At 55.1% G+C, this 23,160-nt stretch overlaps 1 protein-coding gene across 3 annotated transcripts; it reads left to right on the top strand.

Moving 5' to 3' along the window:
- The first annotated feature begins 167 nt into the window (after positions 1 to 167).
- HAUS8 (HAUS augmin like complex subunit 8) lies at positions 168 to 22,951 on the top strand. Of its 3 annotated transcripts, none has more exons than XM_084758439.1 (11): positions 169 to 419; positions 6,056 to 6,114; positions 10,628 to 10,682; positions 14,618 to 14,685; positions 15,595 to 15,690; positions 15,991 to 16,103; positions 16,370 to 16,435; positions 16,517 to 16,675; positions 18,188 to 18,329; positions 20,088 to 20,229; positions 22,195 to 22,951. In XM_084758439.1, exons 1-11 carry the CDS (start codon positions 391 to 393, stop codon positions 22,379 to 22,381), a joined length of 1,116 nt encoding a protein of 371 aa, XP_084614565.1. In that variant the 5' UTR covers positions 169 to 390; the 3' UTR covers positions 22,382 to 22,951. The 3 variants fall into 3 exon arrangements, with proteins under 3 accessions (XP_084614566.1, XP_084614565.1, XP_084614564.1); XM_084758438.1 differs by having other exon boundaries at positions 170 to 419; positions 10,628 to 10,680; positions 14,613 to 14,685; XM_084758440.1 differs by lacking the exon at positions 16,370 to 16,435 and having other exon boundaries at positions 168 to 419; positions 10,628 to 10,680; positions 14,613 to 14,685.
- Positions 22,952 to 23,160: the final 209 nt, after the last annotated feature.

Below are 23,160 nucleotides of genomic sequence, written 5' to 3'. Positions count from 1 at the left end.
GGGGCGGGGCGCCAGCGCGTCGGGGAGGCGGGGCGTCTTAAGGCCACGCCCAACCCGAAGGCGCGCCGCGCACGCCCCCTGCGGTTGGCGCGTTCCGACCGCCCAGCTCCCGAGAGCTGAGAGGGGCGGGACGCTGCGGTAGCCACGCCCCTCCCCGGCGGCTTTTGGCGCGCTCGGCGTGGGGCCGGAAGCCGGCGCGTCGGAAGGACGTCCTGAAGCCACGCCCGCTCGCGCGGCTCCCTGCCGGGCGATTCCGACCGCTGTGAGCTTGGCGCTCGCCCCGCGCGTTGTGTACCCAGAGCACCCTACGTCTCTGAGCTCCACGCCGCGCTCCCTGCCTTCTAGCGGGCGGGGCCCTGAGAAGCTCGCCTTTGAGCGGAAGGCGGGAGAATGGCCGACTCCTTGGAGCGGAGCGTGGGGTGAGTTGGGGCCGCAGTTTAGAGGCACCAAGAGGGCTGGCCAGAGACCAGAACCCGGGCTGACAGGCGGCGGGGCTGGAGGACGGGGATCCTTAGAGTGACTCCCCGAATCCCTCCTAGGCCGGGAGCCCGGGCTCTGAGCGGCTCCGGCGCCTGCCGCGGAGCTGGCAGAGTCGGAGTTGTGTGTCGGACTTTGATGCTGGCAGCAGATGGCTTAGCCTCCGGGTGCCTAGCTTTTCGCGGGGGGGGGGGGGCAAGGGGCGGCGCGCGCAACCTCCTGGGCTCTGTAAAAGTGAGGCTGTTCTGTAGCCAAAATTAGCCTTAACCTCCAGGTACTCCGACCGCTCCCAAGTGCCGGGAGTACAGGTGCGAGCCACCACCTCCAACTGTGAGCATTTTACTGCAGCAGTGCACAGCCTGAGGCATCCCCGTAGAGTGAGCTTGGGAAGAACTGGAGCCTCCATTGTTCTTTCTTAGAATTCAAGTTTCCTATTTCCTGAAAGTTGTGTGGCATTGGTAAGGGAAGAGTCTGGGAGTTAGGAAATAATTGCTTTAGAGTAATGTCTGGAAATCGATAAAAATCTACACCTGGGCGGGTTGATGCTAATGGCACCCACGCGTGCTCACTGAAGCGCAAGACATTCTCCCACCCCAGCAGAGTCAGAACCTGCAGGCCAGTGTGTTAGGCTTCTGCTTCAGACGGCTTACCTGTGATGTCATTACCTACCTGCCACGGGGGTGTGGCCCTGCCCAGTGTATAAAAGGACAGGCCTACCTCGCCCCTCCCTCTTACCCTCTTTCTCTCTCATATCTATCTTTCTTCCTCTTTCCTCCTCTCTCTCGGGGTACCTCTCCACCCCCCTTCTCTTCCCATGCTCACTTAATAAACCTCTTATAATCTAATATCTGTTGCCTGGCATCTTATTATATCCTATTTTTAAATCATAAAATAATACTGGAAATCGATAAAAATCTACACCTGGGCAGGTTGACACACGATGCTAGGGGCACCCTGGTGTGCTCACTGACGGCCAAGACAATCTCCCACCCCACCAGAGTCAGAAGCTGGAGGCCAGTGTCCACTTTGATGGGTTAAATAGGCACCTGGTTCGCTATTTGTCCGAGGTTTCTTTGAGACCTAACAAGAGCCACCTGCCTCTGTGTCTGAAGCCCTGGCATTGAAGGCGTGCACACCACACCCAGCCCCAGATCAACTTTCTGCCCTTGACACACAGATAGGAAGGCTCTGTTACTCGTGGACCCACTTTAGAGCTCCTCACCATTCCTGCAGAAGCTGCTTTCTTACATTAAGGTCTCACATTTTCATGTGTGTGTGAGCACTTACTGCTCCTGCAGACCTGGGTTCCGTCCCCAGAACCCGTGTTGGGCCTCACCACTGCCTGTAACTTCTCCAGTAGATGTGATGCTTCCGTGGGCGTCTACACATACCTTAGCATGCTCACAGACAGACACGCTCACACACACACACAGCCAATTAATCGTTAATTGGACATGATTGCCTGCACCATTAATCCTGTTCTTAGATGGCAGAGGCAGGCAGATATCTCAGTTTGAGGCCAGCCTGGTCTACAGGGGGAATTCAGTAACAGCCAGGGCTACACAGAGAAACAACAACAAAATACCTTTTTAAAGAAATAGAGGGATATTTTGACAGATTTGTAGAGGAAGATATCCAAGGGACAGTGGGCAGTGCGGGAGTCTAGCTTCTGAGCTGAGATTGGACACCACGGGGTTAGGGTGGGACTTCTCATCTAGGACTGGTTGTCATTGGTCAGAATGCGAGAAGTGTTGGCAGTGTTCTGCATGGCCTGGTTAGCACACAAAAGAGTCAAAACAGCCAATAAAGGAGTGATCGCAAACTTAAGTCAGGCCGTCTGTGGAGAGGCTCATGACGCTCAGTGGGAGTTATTCAGAGGACAGGTGGAGAGAGAGCGAGCTGCTGATGCTGGCACAGGCAGAGGAGAGGAGGGCTAGAGGGGGTTGTGGGGAAGGCAGAGTAACAATAGGTCCTAACAGGTTTGCCGTAGATCTTCCTAAAATTAATTTGTCACAAAAGCCTTGTTTTATACAAGAGTAGATTTGACATAGCCCAACAGTTCTGGCTGTTGGTCTGTAGCATCCCAAGTCTCTCCACGTAGGGACAGCCGTGCTGAAGGGGCAGCTGGTGTTGGAAATCTTGGCTTGTGGTGTTGAACAGTTCGTGCTCCACGAAGCTAGGGGATATCCCAGAAACCAGTGAGGCTGAGCTGTGAGGATGGCTTCAGGAGAGAAATGACAACCCAAAGCCACTAGACAAATTCCTCAGTCATAGTGTGTGTTAGCCATGTGTTTGATGTGACCAAGTGCTCTGCCTCCTGCATGTCTGTGCGCCATGTGTGCCCAGTACCCATGAAGTCCAGAACGATGTCCCTGGGGCTGGAGGTACAGGCGGACATGAGCCAACATGTGGGCACCGGGAACTGAACCTGCAAGAGTAGCCACTGCTTAGCCCTGAGCCCCCCTTCAGTCCCATTAGCTGTATTGTAACTGAGATTTAATTGAGTATTTTTGCCTTCTGTATTTGACATAACACTGGTGTAACAGTAGTGACAGTTAACACTAACACTGTGGTGCACATATACACTTGGACACATAAATTCTTTTTTGTTGATTTGAGGGGAGTGTTTGTTTGAAACAGGGTTTCTTTGTGTCGCCCTGGCTGACCTGGAACTTGCTCTGTAGATAAGGTTGGCCTTGAACTCACAGAGATCCACCTGTCTCTGCCTCTTGAGTGCTGGAATCAAAAGTGGGCATCGGTTTTTGCTTTTGTTTGGGGTGGTTTATGTTTGTTTTTTTGTTTGTTTGTTTTATTCTTTTTTTTTTTCAAAGATTTATTTGTTTATATATGTATATAGTTCTCTGTCTGCATGTACACCTGCAGGCAGAAGAGGGCATCAGATCACATTACAGATGGTTGTGAGCCACACCATGTGGTTGCTGGGAATTGAACTCAGGACCTTTGGAAGAGCAGCCAGTGCTCTTAACCTCTAAGCCATCTCTCCAGCCCTGTTTGTTTTGTTCTTAAAGGAAAAGCATGACCCAATATGGTGCCATGACGTTACTCCCAGCACAGACTTTTTCTAGGCCTTAGAGACCTGTACAGTTGCTGAAGGGCTTGTCACACTCCACTTCAGCCAGGTCGGCGGGGTGTTTGCTTTTTAAGAATCTGGAGGCCACTGGGCCTGGTGGCTTACACCTTTAATCCCAGCACTCAGAAGGCAGAGACAGGTGGATCTCTGAGTTCAAGGTCAACCTGATCTCCAAAGCAAGTCCAGGACAATTAAGGATACACAGAGAACCCCTGTCTCAAAAAACAAAACCAGGAGACAGGAGGCCAAGGGTCACAGGCAGATGTGAGCAAAGGACATCGTGTGTCGCCTCTGACGTGGGGTTATAACAGTTCAACAGGTAAAGACACTTGCGGGCAAGCCTCATGACCTCAGTGAAAGGAGAGAACTGAGCATAAGCTGTCCTCTGCCCTTCGTGTGCACATCGTGGCACGTGAGCACCACACACTACGTAATGTTTAAGGTGCTTAGAAATGCGGGCTGGGCCGGGCGTGGTGGCGCACGCCTTTAATCCCAGTACTCGGGAGGCAGAGGCAGGTGGATCACTGTGAGTTCGAGGCCAGCCTGGTCTACAGAGCAAGTCCAGGACAGCCAAGGCTACACAGAGAAACCCTGTCTCGAAAAACCAAAAAAAAAAAAAAAAAGATTGCAGGCTGGAGAGATGGCGCAGAGGTTAAACACACTTTCAGTTCTTCCAAAGGTCCTGAGCGCAATTCCCAGCAACCACATCATGGCTCACAACCATCTACAATGAGATCTGGTGTCCTCTTGTGGCGTGCAGGCAGAAAACGGGAAGAGGCTGTGGTAGGAGCTGCCTACAACTCAGACTTCCCCCCCACCCCCCCTGAAAGGAGGGGGTGTGCAGTGGACACAGGACAGGACGAGGCCATGTTGCTGAAGCCTCTGTGACTGATGGCTGGGCAGGCCTGCGCACCTGGAGGGACAGCCGGTAAACCTGTCCTTTGTGCAGCGGCAGGACCCTGTGCTCTCCAGCTCCATGGCTCACGCCCCTGTCAGAGATGCTTCCTTGCCCGGGCCCTGGGGCTGAGCCCCGCCTGTGGGCTGCAGGGAGAAGCGCTGCAGAAACCCCAGGCTGCTGTGTCCTGTGGGCGAGTCCAGAAGCGGTCAGATCCCAGGGCTGGAGTGACAACTGCTTGTGAGGCCCCTGCCCTGGGTGCTCACGTCCTATACAGGAGCAGCGACACTCTTAACCTGCGAGGTCCTTTCTCCGAGGGGTCATTCTCTCGCTGGACAAGACCAACAACCTAAGTTTGGGTCCCTAGAAGCCTCATACTATCCGGATGCAGTAGTGAGTGTCTGCAACCCTGGCACTCCCCCCAGAGAGATGGGAGACCAAAGCAGAGCCTCTAGAAGTAAGAGAACAGGCCAGCCTGCCATATACAACCATGAGAAAGTGGAAGGCGAGGACGTACACGGAGGCTGTCCCCTGACCTTTCTACAGGCACCATGGTACACACAGGCTGTGGCACAGGCGCACACACACTCACACAAACACCGTACAGACACAAAGTACATAAGTAAAATAGGAGATATTAAAAGAGTACAATTGTTTTGTAGCGTATGAACATCTTATGCACCTAAACATTGCTGTCAGTAAAGTTTTATGTTGAGCCTTGTTTTTAAACTCTTATTTTATTTGGGGAGAGGAGCGCAGACCTCTTTACTTCTGCCTGTTTAGGGTCAGTTGGGTTCTTTTGGGGCAATACCAATCTCCTGCGATGCCAGACTCAGCAATCGCTCATTCTTCTCCTATTTAGCATCCTCAGAGTCCGAGACCACGCCCCTCTCCCAGGAAGGCCTTTACCAGCTGAGAGACCACGCCTCACAGGAGACAGTTAACAGCTGAGGACAAACTAGAGCCCAGACTAAAACCCACACTTGGGACTAAAACAAAAACACTTACATAACATAACTGAGTTTACGAAGAACCCAAAACTTTCATTAGTCTTGTTGCCATATGGTCCACCCATTGCCTTAGCCTTGGTACTAGAAAGCAAAGTTGAATAGTTGCTGTGTGACAAGGACCAGAGAACCTCGAAAGCTGACCCTTTGCAGAGAAGTCTGTGTCCCCACCCCACCCCACCCCATGCACACCCCCACCCACCCCGCCGCCTCATCCCCACCACTGCAGCTAAAGAGTCCCAGGGCCCTCCCCATGCCCGCCTTGCATTGCCCACCGTGCTGAGCTCATCCTCTCCAGCCCCTGTGCTGTGTGTGGCCTGTCTCATGCTAAGCCATCGCAGCTCTCTGCCTGTTGTCACAGCAGCCTGATAAGACAGACAGGAGTCTTGCCCCAGGGGGAAGCTCTAGTCCCTGTGTCCTCAGAGGCTCCATGAGGGAAGCAAGTAGCCAATGTTCCTCAAAGATATGAGGAGTCTGTTGTGGGGGGAAGGGGGACAGCTCCAGCTGGCAGAAGGTGGCTCTGGCCTTTGCACAGCTATTGCAGCTACCATGAACAACACAGCTGTCTTTCCCTCTCTCCTGCAGGAAGCCTGCAGCTGCAGGTGCCCACAGTGGCCCCAAGACAAAAGGAAGGAGAGTGCAAGGTGAGCTCTGCCGGGGTCCTTTAAGGAAAGAAAGCGTCTGTTTTCGTTTTGTCTTCATCAATGGTTTTTGGTTTCAGTTGTTTTGTTTTTGTTTGGCTGGTTGGTTTTGGTTTTTGGTTTTTCAGGATAGGGTTTCTCTGTATAGCCTTGGCTGTCCTAGACTCACTTTGTAGACCAGGCTGGCCTCAAACTCATAGTGATCCGACTGCCTCTGCAGGCGCCACCACGCCCGGCTGGTTTAATTTTTTTTTTTTTTATTACGTATGCAGTTATCTCACTGGAGCAGTGTGCATGCCATAGCGTGAGTATAGACGTCAGAGGACACCTGTGGGAGTCAGTCTGTCCTTTCATGAGGGGTCCCAGGGATTGAACTCGGTCTTTGGGCTTAGCAGACAGAGCCTCGCGCACTGAGCCTCCTTACTGGCTCTGTTCTCTGAGAGTCTCAGAGTCCAGGTTGCTAGTCAACTCCTGATCCTCTGCCTCAAATGAATCACCAGCTAGTTTGTGAGAGGGTTGGGTTTGGGGGGCAGCAGTGCAGAAACAAGTCTGAAGCTTTCGCTGCTCGGTGGCATGCTTTTGGAGACCCCATCACTGAGGTGTCATTTGACTACAGTGTCCTTTGGAGAGTTGGAGTCCCTCGCACCATGGCACCAGGCCCCTCGGAAGCTGCAGTCCTCACTGTGGCCAGGCGCTGGTGGCATTAGGCCACCCTCAAACCTGACGAGCTACCTGGGGTGGATGCTGGGAGACAACCCAGGTTCCTGAAAGAGCAGTGAGTGCCCTTGACCTCGTGCTCCCACTTTTCTGAATTACACATGGGGGGGGGGCCAGGATAGGAGCACACATAGCACACGTGTGAGGTGGGGGACAGGATGGGAGCACACATAGCACACGTGTGAGGTGGGGGACAGGATAGGAGCACACATAGCACACGTGTGAGGTGGGGGACAGGATGGGAGCACACATAGCACACGTGTGAGGTGAGGGACAGGATAGGAGCACACATAGCACACGTGTGAGGTGGGGCCAGGATAGGAGCACACATAGCACACGTGTGAGGTGGGGGACAGGATAGGAGCACACATGGCACACGTGTGAGGTGGGGGACAGGATAGGAGCACACATGGCACACGTGTGAGGTCAGGGGGACAGGATGGGAGCACACATAGCACACGTGTGAGGTCAGGGGGACAGGATAGGAGCACACATAGCACACGTGTGAGGTGGGGGCCAGGATAGGAGCACACATAGCACACGTGTGAGGTGGGGGCCAGGATAGGAGCACACATAGCACACGTGTGAGGTGGGGGCCAGGATAGGAGCACACATAGCACACGTGTGAGGTGGGGGACAGGATAGGAGCACACATAGCACACGTGTGAGGTCAGGGGGACAGGATGGGAGCACACATAGCACACGTGTGAGGTGGGGGACAGGATAGGAGCACACATGGCACACGTGTGAGGTGGGGACAGGATAGGAGCACACATGGCACACGTGTGAGGTGGGGGGCAGGATAGGAGCACACATGGCACACGTGTAAGGTCAGGGGACAGGATAGAGCACACATGGCACACGTGTGAGGTCAGGGGACAGGATAGGAGCACACATGGCACACGTGTGAGGTCAGGGGACAGGATAGGAGCACACATGGCACACGTGTGAGGTCAGGGGACAGGATAGGAGCACACATGGCACACGTGTGAGGTCAGGGGACAGGATAGGAGCACACATGGCACACGTGTGAGGTGAGGGACAGGATAGGAGCACACATGGCACACGTGTGAGGTCAGGGGGACAGGATAGGAGCACACATGGCACACGTGTGAGGTCAGGGGACAGGATAGGAGCACACATGGCACACGTGTGAGGTGAGGGACAGGATAGGAGCACACATGGCACACGTGTGAGGTCAGGGGGACAGGATAGGAGCACACATGGCATATGCGTGAGGTCAAGGTTGACTTGGGGGAAAGTATTTCTCTCCTTTCGTCAAAGGAGTCCTGAGGATTGAGCTCGGGCCCTCAGGTTGGCAGTGATCTGGAGGTTATGGGTTTTTGTGGAGGAGTTTAGCCCAGGGGCTGGGGCCCAGGCCTCACATGTGCTAGGCAAGCACCCAACCACTGAGCTGCAGCCCAGCAGATACTTGTTTACTGCTGTGACGGGATGAAGTGTGGGCCCTCACCGTGCCAGGTAAGCACCGTCACTGCATGGCCCCAGCCTGCCAGTCTAGTTTGTAACCTCTGCCATGTTCGTATGCTGTCTGGTTTTATAAGCACAGCCATGTCCTCAGGGGGTCTTCCTGGAGGCCCCCACTGTTAGGCATAGTCCAAGATGACTGGGCACTCAGGACTTTGGTGCCCCCACTGTTAGAAGTGGCCAGGACCTCAGGTCTCTGTCTTTGATCAAACCTGTTTTCTAGATGGCATGGTGACACACCTGTCATTCCAGCACTTGTGAGGCTGTGGCAGGAGAGTCTCCTGAGGCCAGGAGTGTGAGGTGAGCCTGGACAGCACAGCCAGGAGCTGCCTCCAAGTCCAGTTGCAGACACCGGCCTAGTCAGCAGACATCCCCAGCTCTGGGGGGAGCTACTCAGCACACCTGCAACCCAGGGAGGCCCAGGCTGCTTCAGTGGGGCAGCAGTGGCTGAAGAGGCAAAGAAGGCAGCAGCCGCTGCTGGTTAGCAGTGAGGGGCAGGGCCTGCGGCCTAGGTGCCTAAGGACCCAGCAGCCGGCCAGCCTGCCTCCTCCTGGAGTGACCATTCAAGGAGGAAGAAGCTGTAAGTCCTGCTCCCAAGACTGCTGGTGGCTGCTGGGTTCAGGAGCAGGGCCATGGTGTGGTCCTGCTGCGATCAGAGGGCAGTAGAGCCTCTGAAGGGCAGACAGGAGCCAAAGGGGAGAGCAGGCAACCAGTGCAGAGAGCTCACGGTGATTGTGTGGAGCAGAGCCTGCAAGTGAGGTATGGGGGTGGGGTGAAGGGGAGCAGCAGGCAGTGTCTGTACAGCTGGGGCAGCCCAAGGAGGGAGGGTTTTCAGCCCAGGGGCCACGCAGGGGCTCAGCAGCCCAGGGGCAAGAGGGTCTCAGGGAAGGGGGTCCCATTGTTCCCAGGACAGTCTCCATCAGAGTGCCGGGCTGGGCCTAGGAGGGAAGGGTTAGGAATGAGGGAGGAACTGTGACTGAGGCCAGGCCCGCGGTGGGATATGGGTGACGCTGTGCCTTAGTTGTGCTGAGCCTGAGCCCAGCAGCCACCAAGGGAAGCCACGGGGTGGGGCGTGGCTCTGAGTGAGTCTTAGAGGGTCCCACCCATGGTAAAGGCATGGTGGGTAGAAAAGGAAAGAGCGTGGGCGTAGAGCTCTCCACCCCGAAGGGAAGGGCCTGACATGGCTCATGTGGGGCAGACCATGCAGGAACCAGGAGCTGTGTGCACTGGCTCCCCTGATTCTGGGGCTCTCCTGTCCTCGGTTTTTAAAAAATCTGGTGGCCTCATTTGCTTGGGAAGCACAGGTGTGGGGTAATCTGGAGTGTCCCATGGTTTGCAGACAGGTCTGGGCTCCCGTCTGGGCACTTCTGCCAGCGGGCCTGTTTGTCTTGGCTGCAGACTCAACAGGGTTGGCTGGACCGGGGTTACATTCCTACCTCTGGGCAGCATTTTCCACGCTTTTTCCTGGTGCAGGCTGCGTGCAAACCCTCACTTGGCCTTTTTCATCCTTTGCTGGTGCTCTCAGAGCCTCGGCTGGATCTCAGGCAAGATAGCCCCAAGTCCACGGCAGCGTGGCGGTGCCAGCATGGCAGCGCGGTCTAGGGTTAGGGTTACAGGCGTGGGTCTGCTTTCTCTGCTGATGGAGAGATGAGGCAGGAAAAGCGCATCTCAGCAGCCAGCAGAGCTTTACTGGGTTGAAACACAGCCGACTCCCCCAAGAAGGGCAGACCCAAGATGGTGTGGGACTTGTGTTGTTTATTGGTGAGTGAGAAGGGGGTGGTGCACACAATGTAGCTGCCCTTGGAGGCCAGCAAGGCCATTGGATCCCCTGGACCGAAGGTTGTGAGCCTCTGCTGGGTGCTGGGATCAGCGAACGCCGACCACAGAGCCGGCGAGGTGCCTGTTCTTTCTTGTTTGGTTGGTGTTTAATTACACTTCCTTACGTGGAGGTGGGAGCTGCCATGGAGCACACCGGGGTCAGAAGACAGCTCTTGAGAGTCATCTCGCCCTCACCTGGCTTGCAGGCATTGTCCCGCGGTTGTCAGGCTGGGTGGCCACCGGCCCTGGCTGCCACTTCCTGGGATGTTTCTGTATTTGATCTGACTTGAACCTTTGATGCTCATCCTTCCTTCAAGGACCTGCATACGAGAGGCGTTCTAGAAATGTCTGTAAACACTAAGTGTCCTGTGAAGGACACCGCTGCCAGTGCACACCTGGGAGGGTCCAGGGGTCAGCGTGCAGGGAGCACTCCCTCTGCTGGGGGCTCTGGATGCTCTTTTCTGCTCATGTCTGTGGCAAACACTGTTGTCTGCAGGAGGAAGAGTGGTTGAGTCTCGGTACCTGCAGTACGAGAAGAAAACAAAGAAGGTAAGGAAGACCTTACTCCTGAGCCGCTGTGAGTGGGGGGGCGGAGGGCACACGGCAGCCACGGTGCCGTCCGGGAGGACACCGGAGGGGCTTTTGTCAGGTGTCTATGTGCCTCCAGGCCTGGGGCACAGTGACGAATTTCTGGCTAGAGTGGCACCAACATTAGTCCCCATGCTCCGTGCCCGCCACCTTCTTCACCATCTTGCTTTTGGGGCCTCTATTCTGTCAAGTGTGTCCTTCAGCACCATCCTCTCAGCATCCCATGGGGCTCCTGAGGGGCACGGGCAGCAGGCATTTGAGGTGGGTCAAGCTGACGTGGGGCATTTGCCATCCACCTAGAATGGTATGAAATGTCCAATGTAGGTACCGTTGCTTCTGGAGTTTCCAGTGTGATATTTTCAGCGGTGGGTTAGCAAGGCTGTCAGTTCTTCCTGCACACCCCCTGGCACCCTAAAAGCTGAAGTGTTTATCTAGAACTTGGAGAGAGTGCCCGAGGGGTTCAATCAGCTGATGGGCGTCCCTGTTGGTGCCACCTCACCTCTGCAGTGCTGGCCTTTGGGCCTTTGGCCTTTGGGTTCCTGGTTATCTGGAAGGTCAGTTGATAATCATCAGAATGTTCTGGTCAGCCTCTGTCTAGCTTTGTCCTTGGGAGAGTGGTGGGGCTTCCTCGAGAGCTGGCCCGAGGGGATTTTGAACATCACTCTGCAGGCAGCTTCCATTCCACCATTGTGTCTTGAAGGCTTGGCCACAGCGCCCCCGTGTGTTCATACGCTGAACTTATGAAGGGTCTTTTGGTTCAGGGACCCTGCTGCTGAGCCTCTTGCCCCAGCAGGTGGCCCAGGCGGCTGGCTGGAGTCTTGGGTGTCTATGTTGTCATGGTAACGCCTGCAGCTTTGTCCTGAGGCGAACTGATTCTCAGAAGGGCTGGGCCAGTAGGGCATCCTCTCACTGGCTGAGGAATCTTGGAGGATCTCATGTCTTTGTCCTGAGGGAAGCCGCTTTGGGTCGAGCAGCCTTTTCCAGGGTGTGGGGCTGGAGAGCACTTTGATCTGAAATTCAGTGTTTTCAGATTTCAGGCTTTGGATTAGGGGTGCTTGGCCAGTGTTGTGTGTTCCATTCCTCCCAGAAGCTGGCTCATAGGGGACCTGTCTGGTGGCTGCTCAACCTGCCACATCGTTTTACATTTCCCACAGACATGGACAGGTCCTCCTGGGGAGGCGCGCGCACCTTCAGTTGGCATCTCCATGTCAGTTAGTAAGCACTGCGCTATACTCGTTGCTTGACTTTTTTCCTTCTTGTGCGTTTGCACATGTGTGTTTGTGTCTGTGTCTGTGTGTGCATGTACAGGCCAGAGATGGACACAGGGGCCTTCCTCAGTCACTCTTCACCTTGTCTGCAAACGAGCTCCACACAGAACCTGTGGCATGGCTGGCCGGCCCAGAGAGTCCCAGGGATCCTTCTGCCACCACCCTTCACCAGTGTGTGCATGTCTGGGGAGGGGGGTGTCTGTCTGTCTGTCTGTCTGTCTCTGTGTGTGTGTGTATCTGGTCTGTGTGTGTCTCTGTGTGTGTGTGTGTGTGTGTGTGTGTGTGTGTGTGTGTGTGTGTGTGTGATGCAGATGTGACTATGCCAACTTGTGCAGTCATGCATGTACATGTGGATGGCAGAGTGACCTATCACGAATCTTTTGTAGCGCAGTCAGCCCAGCAGTTAAGGATGTGCTTTTACACCACTTTAATTAGCACTGCTTGTACAAATAATGAGTTTCGTGGTGACTTTAAAACTTACTGCATTGTCACTTCATTAGAGGCAGGGTTCAGGCCGACTGCACACACGGTTCTCAGAAGACAACTTGTGGGGCTTGGGGCCACCCTCCACCACATGGGTCCTGCGTCAGACTCGGTTTGTTAGCTTACAGCCAGCTCCTTTTCTGACTACGCCTTCTCGCTGGCCCAGCTTTTTGTTTTTAGCCCCTGATGCTGAAGTTAAATATAGGACTCACACATGCTAGGCAAGCGCCCAGTGAACCCTTCTCTTTTCTTCTTCTTCTTCTTCTTCTTCTTCTTCTTCTTCTTCTTCTTCTTCTTCTTCTTCTTCTTCTTCTTCTTCTTCTTCCAGGCTCATGGTTACATTTCCCTTTATCTCTTTTTTCTTTATTTCTTTTGTTTAATTTTAGAATTTATGTGCATGAATGTCCCACTTGCATGTCTGTCTGTGCATCGGGTACAGGCTTGCTGTTCTTGGAGGTCAGAAGAACGTACTGGAGCTGGAGTTGCCGGCGGGAGCTGCGGGTTGAGCCCACGCCCTCTGCAAGAGCAGCCAGTGCTCTTCACCCCTGAGCATCTCTGCAGCTCCCGGCCACACTCAGTCCAGTTAGTTTCAAAGCGTGTTCTTCCAGTTGAACTGACCCTGAGTCCCGCAGCCCTGGTAGTAGTAAAGTGCCCACCAGGACAGGGAGCAGGGCTGCCTGTGCACTCGTGTTCAGTATGCAGATTAGCTCTGAGGCACAGGCACAGGCACGAGCAGTTGTGGAACAAGATGACACCGAGTTCTGGAGTCAAGGCTGAGGCAGCACAGCGTGGGTCCCAGTGTGAGCATGGCCAGAGAGAGCCCTGCTGTTAGGCGGGCGGGAAGCAGAGCTTGTGCTCTGTTCCTCAGAGCTGATTCTTTTCACAGCCTTGAGGGCCTGGCTGGCACCACCTATGTGGGGCTGGAGTCTGCAGCCTGCTGGCTCTGATGCTCTCATAGACAGCCAGAGCTGTTGCAGCTGTCCTCCCAGAGTGCCCCTCACTCTCTCCCTCTCTCCCTCACTCTCCCTCACTCTCTCCCTCTCTCCCCCTCTCCCTCTCTCCCTCACTCTCTCACTCACGCTGTTCTGAATAGCTTGTATTCAGTCTAGTCTGAGCGCTGGTGTGTTTCCTGCAAGGTGTGGGTTTTAGTTTTCCTGCTTGATCTGCTGCCTCCGTGTTTCCTGCAGAGGGTCAGCTGGCCCAGTGGTGAAGGAGGGGGGTGCAAGCCCTGACAGCAACCCCCCACTGTGCTTTTCTTGCTTTATCTGTGGTAACTGGCACTCACCATGCCTGGGATGGTGCTGTTGCTGTTTGTAAGCTTTGAAGATTTACACCAGTGTAGAACTGTATTGTCTCCTCCAGTGGTGTGCATGTTTTTAAAATCTATTTTTATTTTGGTTTCTTATATCTTTCTCCCTTCTCCACCTCAATCCCTTCTAACACCCCAACACCAGGTAGGGGAGAAGGAAGGTGAGTGGGGAGAGGGGGCGGGGTTCTCCTTAGCTACTTCCTGCTGTTTAGGGTCCCGGGGCTCCTTGGGGACAAGGCCAGTCCTCATTTCAGGATATCTCCAGCTTCGCATCAACAGCAGCCAGGAGCAGCAGGGGGCGCCAGCAGCCGGCTGCGTTCTCAGGGCCCCCAGTCTTTCTCTGGTCTGGCATTTATTGCCACTGACAAAGACAAGGCGCCCCCCCCACACACACACATACACAAGGCAGTTCCCAGCTGACAGAGATCACATGCCCTCTCAGGAGGCAGTTTTCAGCTGTGGACAAACTGGAGCAGCCCCCATATCCCACACCTGGGATTAAAACAAACACATGTTTACATGTGAACCAAAACTTCCACAATGCTCAACTCTCAAGCAATATGTGTAGAAAACAAACTCATCCTGAGAATGATACAGGAAGTTGGTCTCTGGGCCACAGCACACAGACGCGCAGGCGCAGTGAGATGGCTCTGTTTTGAAGGCTGTCCAGCAGACCCACTGATAGTTTCCTGTGTCTGAGGCATGTGACTGACCCTGTTTAACAAAATCCACCTGTCCTGTACTCAGTCTGGAAACTCCTCGTTCTCCTCTGACTTCTTGAGAGAGAACACAAAGGGAAAGATGGCCTGACCTCGGACTGTCTCTTCCCAAAGCCGGTTCCTGTATCAGCCAAAGGAGAGAAGCCACCTGAGGGAAGGAGCGCCAGTGCAGCGCCTAGGAGCAAAGGTGAGACCTGGGAGGGTGGGGGCTGGGGGCCTGGGATCAGGAAAGGGGCTGCCAGGCCTCCCCCAGGGCAGCCACTGAGAGACATAGCCACAGGCCAGCCTGGCCCAGACAGACATAGGTGATTCTAGATTGCGCCGGGTTGACAATGAAAACTGGCCATTCCAGGGCCTCTGTCAGAAAGGCTGAGTCAGGTGTTGATGACGGGAGCACGGGAAGTGTCTGAGGGCACAGCCCTGTGTCCACAGGACTACTTGCACATCCAGGGAGCAGGCCAGGGTTGGCCAGGAGCTGCTTGCTGCTGCTTACTAGTAGCTTAAGGCTCTGCAGAAATTACAGCCCAGTGGGGCACCCGACATCTGGGCGCTTGGGAGGTGGGGGCAGGAAGCTCAGTTCTCAGTCACTGGCCAAAAGAGGAGATTGAGGCCAGCCGTGCCATGGTACCAGGAAAGTCTACCAGCAGTAATGAAATGAAATGTAAAATCTAGTTTCTCAGCTTTGATGCCACTGACCTCTGGGCTAGCCAGGTCCTGCTCTGGGACCTCTTGTTCATCAAGGTCACAACCAGCAGCTGTGGCTCCACGCACCAACGGTCACAAGGGCTCAAAAGCCAAATAAAATGTCTGCGTACATTCTTATGGGTCAGAGTCACTGGCAGGTGAGCGCCCTGTTCATGCCCAGCTCATGCCCTCCTCTCACCCTGCTTTTTGAGGTCATGGTTTTGTAAGGTTGTGCTCAAGGATGAGACGTCTGAAGAGCTGCCGCTCGCCTCAGCTACAGAGCGCACAGGTTCTGAGGTCCACCATGCACACAAGTGGAATAAGCAGTCCTGTGGGCCTGAGCAGCACTGTCCCGAGGGGTGCGGGCCTCTGCTCGATGCCCAGTGGCACTGACCCTGCAATTCTTTGGCAGAAGACAGCCAAGTGCTGGGGACGGGAGACCTGCAGTCCACCATGCTGGAAGGGCATGGCACAGCTCCACCCGACCTAGACCTCTCAGCCATCAATGGTAAGTGGTTCTTTGAGCCCCTGTCCCAGAGCTGAGCTGACCCCAACCTTAGATAGCCCTGTACCTGGTTTCACTCACTGCTGGGAGAGCAGCATGTGCTAGGGCTTGTGAGTCCCAGTGTGTTCCCTGATTTCAGTGAGGGTCTGACCCTCTCCTGCCAGGTGGACTGGCAATAGCAGGGCCAAGTCCCAGGTGGCGCTGGGGCAGGAGGATTGCATCTTAGGCCAACCTGGGCTACCTCTCTAAGAACCAAGTGAAAAACATTCCTTTTTAAAATAAATGAAATGGATTTTGTCTTAGACAAAAGCATGTTTGGAAAGGCTGCCCCGCTAGACAGGACAATGGCAAAGAAAGTAGAGCCCACGTCCTTGACCACCCATGAGAAAAAGAAGGCACCTTGCAAGAAGAGACAGGTGAGTGTAGGGGCAGGGAACAGGGCTGACTCCCGGGGACAGAGGCAGCCAGCCCTCCAGGATGGAGGCCAGGGCTGTGGTGCCCATTGACTGAGCAGGGACACCCATAGATTCTCAGGCAAGATAAAAGGATGGCCCAACGTGCACAGGCCAGCTCCGTCCACAGCCCTGCAGACACTTTGTATTTGAGCCTGTAAAGTGCACAGGGTCAGGGTTCCGCTGTGCCAGAAGAGCTCACTGGGGACTGAACAGCTGGGTCCCCGCAGAATCTGCAGGACACCATGGACATGATGGAGTCGCAGACGCTGCTGCTGACCCTGCTGTCTGTGAAGGTGAGCGGCAGTGAGGGGCCTCATGAGGCGCAGTTCCTTCTGTCATCTCCCCACCCCGCCTGAGGGACCTTGTGCCCACAGATGGAGAACGGCCTGGCCCTGATGGAGGAGAAGGCTGAGAAGGACTTGGCAGCCATGTGCCGTGAGAGAGAGAGGCTGCAGAGGCAGGTGATGGAGCTGCGGCACCAGCTGCTGATGCAGCAGAAGTGCCAGGCGCTGGCTGCCTTCCTCGATGCCCAGGTGGGTCTGAGAATGCTCCTGACATCAAGGAGCATGAGGGAGGGGCATCAGGGTGTCACATTTGCACCCTGCTTAGGCTCCTGCTATCACCATGGACTGTGTCTTACAACCACTGTGACCAAAAAACGAGGTGGGGAGGAAAGGGTTTCTTTGGCTTACGTATCCAGAGTCACAGTTTAGGAGGACCAAGATAGGAACTGAACTTGGGGTGGGTGTGACCTGCAGGCAGGAGCTCCCCATGGCTTGTCAAGGTCCACCAGCCCAGCATGGCACCACTCACAGTGGGACGGGCTCCTGCAGACCAGCTCCGGGAACCAGTGAAAAGGAGAGAAGAAAAAGTCTTGGTGGATCTGGGGTAGGAGAACTGAGCGGGCGATGAACAACTGGTCAAGGGAGCCAACCGATGGGGAGCAACCGGCTATAGCAACCGGCTGTTGGGAGGTTGGGGAACGGAGGAAGAAGAAATACTAGACACTCAGGCACGTGCAGTACAAGCTGAAGGTCTGAAAGCCCAGGAGAACTTAACCTCTCTAGTGTGCTTTTACTGTCTGTTTCTGTTACTTGCTTACTCCTTGGACCAACCCCAGTACTTTAAAGTGAAGATCAATTTTTTATTATAGATTACATCATGATTTTTCTCATCTTTTACCATCAATAGGCATTCAAAAAAGTTGACTTGCTCCAATCCCAAACCAACAGGTGTGCTGTGCAAGCCTAGCCTAACTGCCAAGGGGTCCTTTATTGTCCTTTATTGACATACCAAACCCACCTTCTATTACTCTCAGAGCAGATTCTAAAGAAACTTCTCTACAGCTAACAGTATCTAGCCAGGCACTGTTATGTCAGGGTCCTAACTTTCTTCCAAGCAGTTTCTGCCTGACTGCTCACAATGGTCAGAGCCAAGATTCACTGTCTCAAGCCTTTGGCCACATGCCTTCCTTCAATGTTCTCTGTGGGAAAAGTTTTCCCTGTGTGAATTATATTAAGGCTTAGAAATAAAAAGGAAGGCAGTTTTGGGAGAAAAGGTAGATTTCAAAGTAGTTTTTAGGCAAAATTACACTTGGACCATACAAGCAAAGTTTGTCATGTCTGTGATGATGGCCTTCCCCATCGATCACTGATTGAGAAAACTCCTCACAGCTGCATCACCAGCGCATTGTTCTCACCCGAGGCTGCTGCTTCTCAGAGGACTCTCACTTGTACAAGTTGACACAAACCAGCCAGGACCTGTATGACACCTGTCCCTGCCACATGCTGTGTGCCTTGGCACCTTCTGGCTCTAATGGCAGGAAAATCAGCTGCCCCCCCCCCCAACCTGGTGCTTAGCACAGCTACTGTGTCCCATCCAGGGCAGGTCACGGGATCCTGTCACCTGACGGGCTTGCCCCTGAGTCTGGAGACTTGCAGCGTCACAGCAGGACATGGCGTATGCAAGGCTCGTTCCATCCCATAGATAGATGCTGTCTGTGTGGGTGAGCACGGAGTGTCTCACTGTGTCCCCTCCCCCTGCAGATCGAGGTGCTAAGCCCTCTTCAGGCCGTGGCAGAGCGCTTCGAGGAGCACTACAGGACCCTGGCCACAGCCCTGGACACCACGCGCCACGAGCTGCCCATGCAGGGCATCCACACGCAGGGGAGTGGGCAGGAGCTCCTCGGTAGGAACAGCTTTGCTGTGTGTCATTGTCACCCAGTGAGGAGCCCCAAGGCCCACAGTTGTCATATCCTAGGTGCCAGAACCCATGTCCTCCCCAGTGTGGGAAGGACTCGGGCAACTGAGTCAGGGATTCCAGACCCAAGCTGCTACCCTCACACTGGAAGGTGTGGAGGGTAGAGGGGTGGGACTGAGGGTGAGGGGCCATTGGGAAGTGCGCTGGGGGGCGGGGGGATCTCTGGAGCAGCCGTCCTCGCCGGGACACTTTAGCTGCTGCATAGGGTTGGCCGCTGCTCTCCTGCCCTCTTGCCTAGCCATTACTTCCAGGACCCCCAAGGGCAACTGGAGCTACAGACCCGCAAGTCCTTTCTAGAGCTAGAAGTAGTAAGGCAGGACAGGGCACAGCTTAACATCTGAAACCTCAGCTCTCGGGGACTGAGGCAGGAGGATCACCAGAGCTCAGGAGTTAGAGGGCAGCCTGGGCTCTACATAACAAACCAAAAGAGATGCAGTGGCTACACTATCGTCTCAGCACGGGAGGCTGTGAGGTCTAGGTCAGCCTGAGCTACATCAGCTACTGGATTCCAAACAAGGCAGTGTTGACCTGGAAGCCGCAGCGTCCTCCACAGACTGATTTGCTGAACGCAGCAGTGGCCTCTGCACTGACTGCCAAGTGAGGACAGAGCAGCAGGCCACGTGCACTGCAGACCGTGAGGGGGGACAGCGGCAGGCCACGTGCACTGCAGACCGTGAGGGAGGACAGCGGCAGGCCACGTGCACTGCAGACCGTGAGGGAGGACAGCGGCAGGCCACGTGCACTGCAGACCGTGAGGGGGGACAGCGGCAGGCCACGTGCACTGCAGACCGTGAGGGGGGACAGCGGCAGGCCACGTGCACTGCAGACCGTGAGGGGGGACAGCGGCAGGCCACGTGCACTGCAGACCGTGAGGGGGGACAGCGGCAGGCCACGTGCACTGCAGACCGTGAGGGGGGACAGCGGCAGGCCACGTGCACTGCAGACCGTGAGGGAGGACAGCGGCAGGCCACGTGCACTGCAGACCGTGAGGGAGGACAGCGGCAGGCCACGTGCACTGCAGACCGTGAGGGAGGACAGCGGCAGGCCACGTGCACTGCAGACCGTGAGGGGGGACAGCGGCAGGCCACGTGCACTGCAGACCGTGAGGGAGGACAGCGGCAGGCCACGTGCACTGCAGACCGTGAGGGAGGACAGCGGCAGGCCACGTGCACTGCAGACCGTGAGGGAGGACAGCGGCAGGCCACGTGCACTGCAGACCGTGAGGGGGGACAGCGGCAGGCCACGTGCACTGCAGACCGTGAGGGAGGAGAGTTTTAACCCTCTTGGCCCGCGTTTGGTTGCATGTGTGGTGCAGGCCTGTGCCTGGGATGGTGAGCTGTCGGAGCATCATCACTTCGCAAGCTGTTGCAGCTTGATGCTTTGGAAGCGGAGGAGGCAACGTGCAGGGTCTAGGCCACAGCTAGCAGCCTGAAGCCTCCGCTCACTTGTGCACAGGGAGTCTTCCCGGGCAGCTGTCGGTGCAGGCGCTACCTCAGCCCGGCGCATTCACTTTCCAGCCTGTGCCCTTGGCCCCCACTCAGCTGGGACACGTGAGGCCTCTGCTGAGGGGGTCTCCCTCCTTTCCCCTCTTTCTCTGGAGTGTGAGAGAAGGCCCCACTTCACACGGCACAAATGGCTATTGTTGTGGGCACCAGAGGCCTGCTCTAATGGCCTATGTCTCCCCAGATGATCTGGAGCCGGCCCTGAGGACCACCCTGCAGCTCCTGGGTGAGCTGGGCATCTGCTCCCCGGGCGCCAGTTCGCAGGTGCAGTGCCTGCTGGAGGACCTCAAGGACTTGGTCACCGAGAAGGACCTGGAGCTCCACAGGTGTGGGGCCGACCTCCCTCTCCATCCTCCCTCTCCCCATTTCATCTTCCCCCTCCCCCCTGCCCCCTTCTGTTGGGGATGGACCCCCACTGGCTGGTATCTCAGGTGAAAGCTGCTTCTGTCCACATCGCCCTGGTGGCCAACTGTGTCACTGCAGTCCTCGTGGATGGCTGTTACTGTTCAGCTCCCAGCCTGCTTCTGAGTTCTGAGATGCTGGAATGTGGGGTACAGTGGAGCCAGGGTCCAGCAGAACAGGACCTGAGGCCGCCACTGGAAGGGAAGGCACCACAGTCAGTCTCATTCTCTGAGGCAGCGCAGCCCTGGGTCAGCAGGGGACAGCGCGAGCCTTTCCTGGGCCAGACAGCTGCCCAACACAGGCTAACATTGTCCATAGCAATTTGTCTTAGCAAAGTGTTTGGGGTCTCTTGAAAGGCTGCTGTATTTTGGGTTTGTCTGTTTTTCTCAGACAAGTTCTCAGTATGTAGCTCATTTTGTCTTGTGTGTGTTTGTTTGTTTGTTTGTTTGTTTTTTCAAGACAAGGTCTCTCTGTGTAGCCTCAACTGTCCTGGACTTGCTTTGTAGACCAGGCTGGCCTTGAACTCACAGCAATCCACCTGCATCTGCATCTGCCTCTGCCTCCTGAGTGCTGGGATTAAAGGTGCGCACCACCATGCCCGGCTCATTCTATCTTTGAACTTGCAGCAACCCTCCTGCCTCAGCTTAGCGTTCTGGAACGGCAGGCATGCACCACCACACCCACCTCTTGCTGGTGGATTTATTTTTAATACTTACTTGTTTGTTCTTCCATGTGTCTGGGCAGGTGCATGGCAGGGCATGAGTGCAGAGATCAGAGTCACTTTGGGAGTCTGTTCTCTCTTCCACTATGTGGGTCCCAGAGATCAAACTGAGGTCATGAGGCAGGCTTGCCAGCAAGCGCCTTTGCCCACTGAGCCATTTTGGCCACCCAAAAAGAATCTTGCTCTGTCTGTTCTCCCAATGCTAAATACGTTTAAGGAGATACCCCAAAAGACTGTGCAGGCACTCTGAAGCAAGCCACACCAGCACTGTCGGTCACGTGGAGTGGGGAGGTGGCCCTTCATGAGCACTCTCTGGCCGCCAGTGTCTCCTGTCAGGACCCTGAGCAGCACAGCAGGTGCACTCAGTGCCCACACCGCCGCCCTCAGTCACCTAGGGGCTATTCAGGTTTGTGAAGGTGTCTGACCAGTAGCTACGGGGACAGAAGGAAGGCATGGCCGTGTGCTGATGGGCTGCGTCTCCTCTCTTGGTGTGGCTCCAACATTCTCTCACATAGAATGTGCTCACTGTTGAGGGTGGAGGGCCATGCCTCTGAGGTCCAGATGCCCTGGAGTCAGGGGCAGGAGAAGGAAGGCATGTGTTCAAGGCTGGCTGCTGCCAGGGTTGTAGTGCGACCCAAGCTACAAAACTTGTCGCTTGCTACGCCTGCCAGCATAGGCCTGTCACTCAGCTACTCGGAGGGCTGAGGCAGGAGCATAATCAGTTCAAGGTCAGCCTAGGGAACTTGGATGCTGTCTCAAGAAGTCAAAAGGGGGAGGGCTGGAGAGATGGCTCAGAGTTCTTACTCAGCATAAGGCCTGCTCTGTCCCCAGCAACATGTGGGCACACATGTATGCACTAGTGCACACACACACACTTGGCCACCAGGTGTGCAGCCAGTGCAATCATTCTACCCTGCCTTACAGCTTTTGCTCATATCCAGAGACAGCGCTAGGGTCATGAGCTGGCTCAGCAGCGAAGCCTAACGTCCTGACGTCCTGAGCGCGCAGTCCCCGTGCCTGACATGAGAGCAGGCGCTGTACGTGTTCTTTGATCTCCACGCGCGTGTGTGTGCACACAGTAATTTTTTAAGAACTACCATTGTTGAAAGGCATCCATTAGAGTTCTTGGCCACAGATAAAATTGTCCCTTCTGTTTCTCTGTCCACAGGCTTGTCAGCAAGGTGGTTGAATTTTCCTCTCAGGCCAGCAAAGAGGCAGCCTTGATGAACCAGGAAGTCTGGGAAGAGGCCCAGGGCGCCCCCACCTGCACCCAGTGGTACTTCAGTCCCACCACCCTCAAGGACCACAGTCCCCTCCCAGGACAGGATGAGTCACAGAGCAGGCCCGGCCCCTGAATGCTGCGGGCTCCCTATCCGGCTACTTTGGGACATTTTCCAGCTGCCTTTTCTGCACGTTGACATTCCTCACGCCTTGTTTCCATGGACTGAAGGCAGCTCACTAATTCCATGTAGCTGGTCTTTGCTACTTTGTGGGTTCTTTTTTCCTACCCTTTATTCCCCCTCGCCTCGTTTCATTCCTATCGCTAGAAGGCTGTCAGGAGGGAGAACGCCCTGCTCAGCTGCAACCCTCACGGTTCTGATGGCGTCACAGCTCCCCATCTCCTGAGGCAATAAAGGCAAGAGCGTGTCCTGCGAAGCTCCTGCCTTCCATTCTGATGTGAACACATCTGCGGCCACTTTGTGGGCTCCTCTCTCTTCCACCCTTCTCCAACCCTTTTCTTTTTCCCTTTCAACCCCTAACACTAAATAAGAGAGAAAAAAAGGATGGAGAGGAAAGGAAGGAGATGGAGGGGGCAGATCTGGGGGGCATTGAGTCCCTGGGGGAAAGTTTGGTCCTCGCCGGCTACTTTCGACTTCTCGTTTCCTTGCTCACAACCACTTAATAAACAGCAGCATATAAAACCACCCACCTCTCGGCCCGAGTGTTTATATAGTCTCTGAAAAGTCCTCAGAATTCCAAACGTCACACACTTGCACAAACTTTCTGCAGCTGTCAAAATCACATCTCTGCTAGAGCATGAGGCAAAACAGTCAGCTGCTGTGAAGAGCCCCATGTCCCACTCTTGGGAGTAAAACAGAAACATGTTTCTATAATACTTCTGTGTTTTTTGGCT

The sequence above is a fragment of the Acomys minous genome, assembly GCF_964271855.1.
Source record: "Acomys minous genome assembly, chromosome: 15".
Classification (NCBI taxonomy): domain Eukaryota; kingdom Metazoa; phylum Chordata; class Mammalia; order Rodentia; family Muridae; genus Acomys; species Acomys minous.
The sequence above is the reverse complement of the archived record's forward strand: the minus strand, read 5'-3'. Positions and strand labels throughout refer to the sequence as shown.

Coding starts and splice junctions, on each gene's coding strand:
- HAUS8 (XM_084758438.1), top strand. CDS start 391: ATGGCCGACTCCTTGGAGCGGAGCGTGGG. Junction 14,686..15,594: donor TGCAGCGCCTAGGAGCAAAG/GTGAGACCTGGG, acceptor ATTCTTTGGCAG/AAGACAGCCAAGTGCTGGGG. Junction 16,676..18,187: donor CTGCCTTCCTCGATGCCCAG/GTGGGTCTGAGA, acceptor CTCCCCCTGCAG/ATCGAGGTGCTAAGCCCTCT.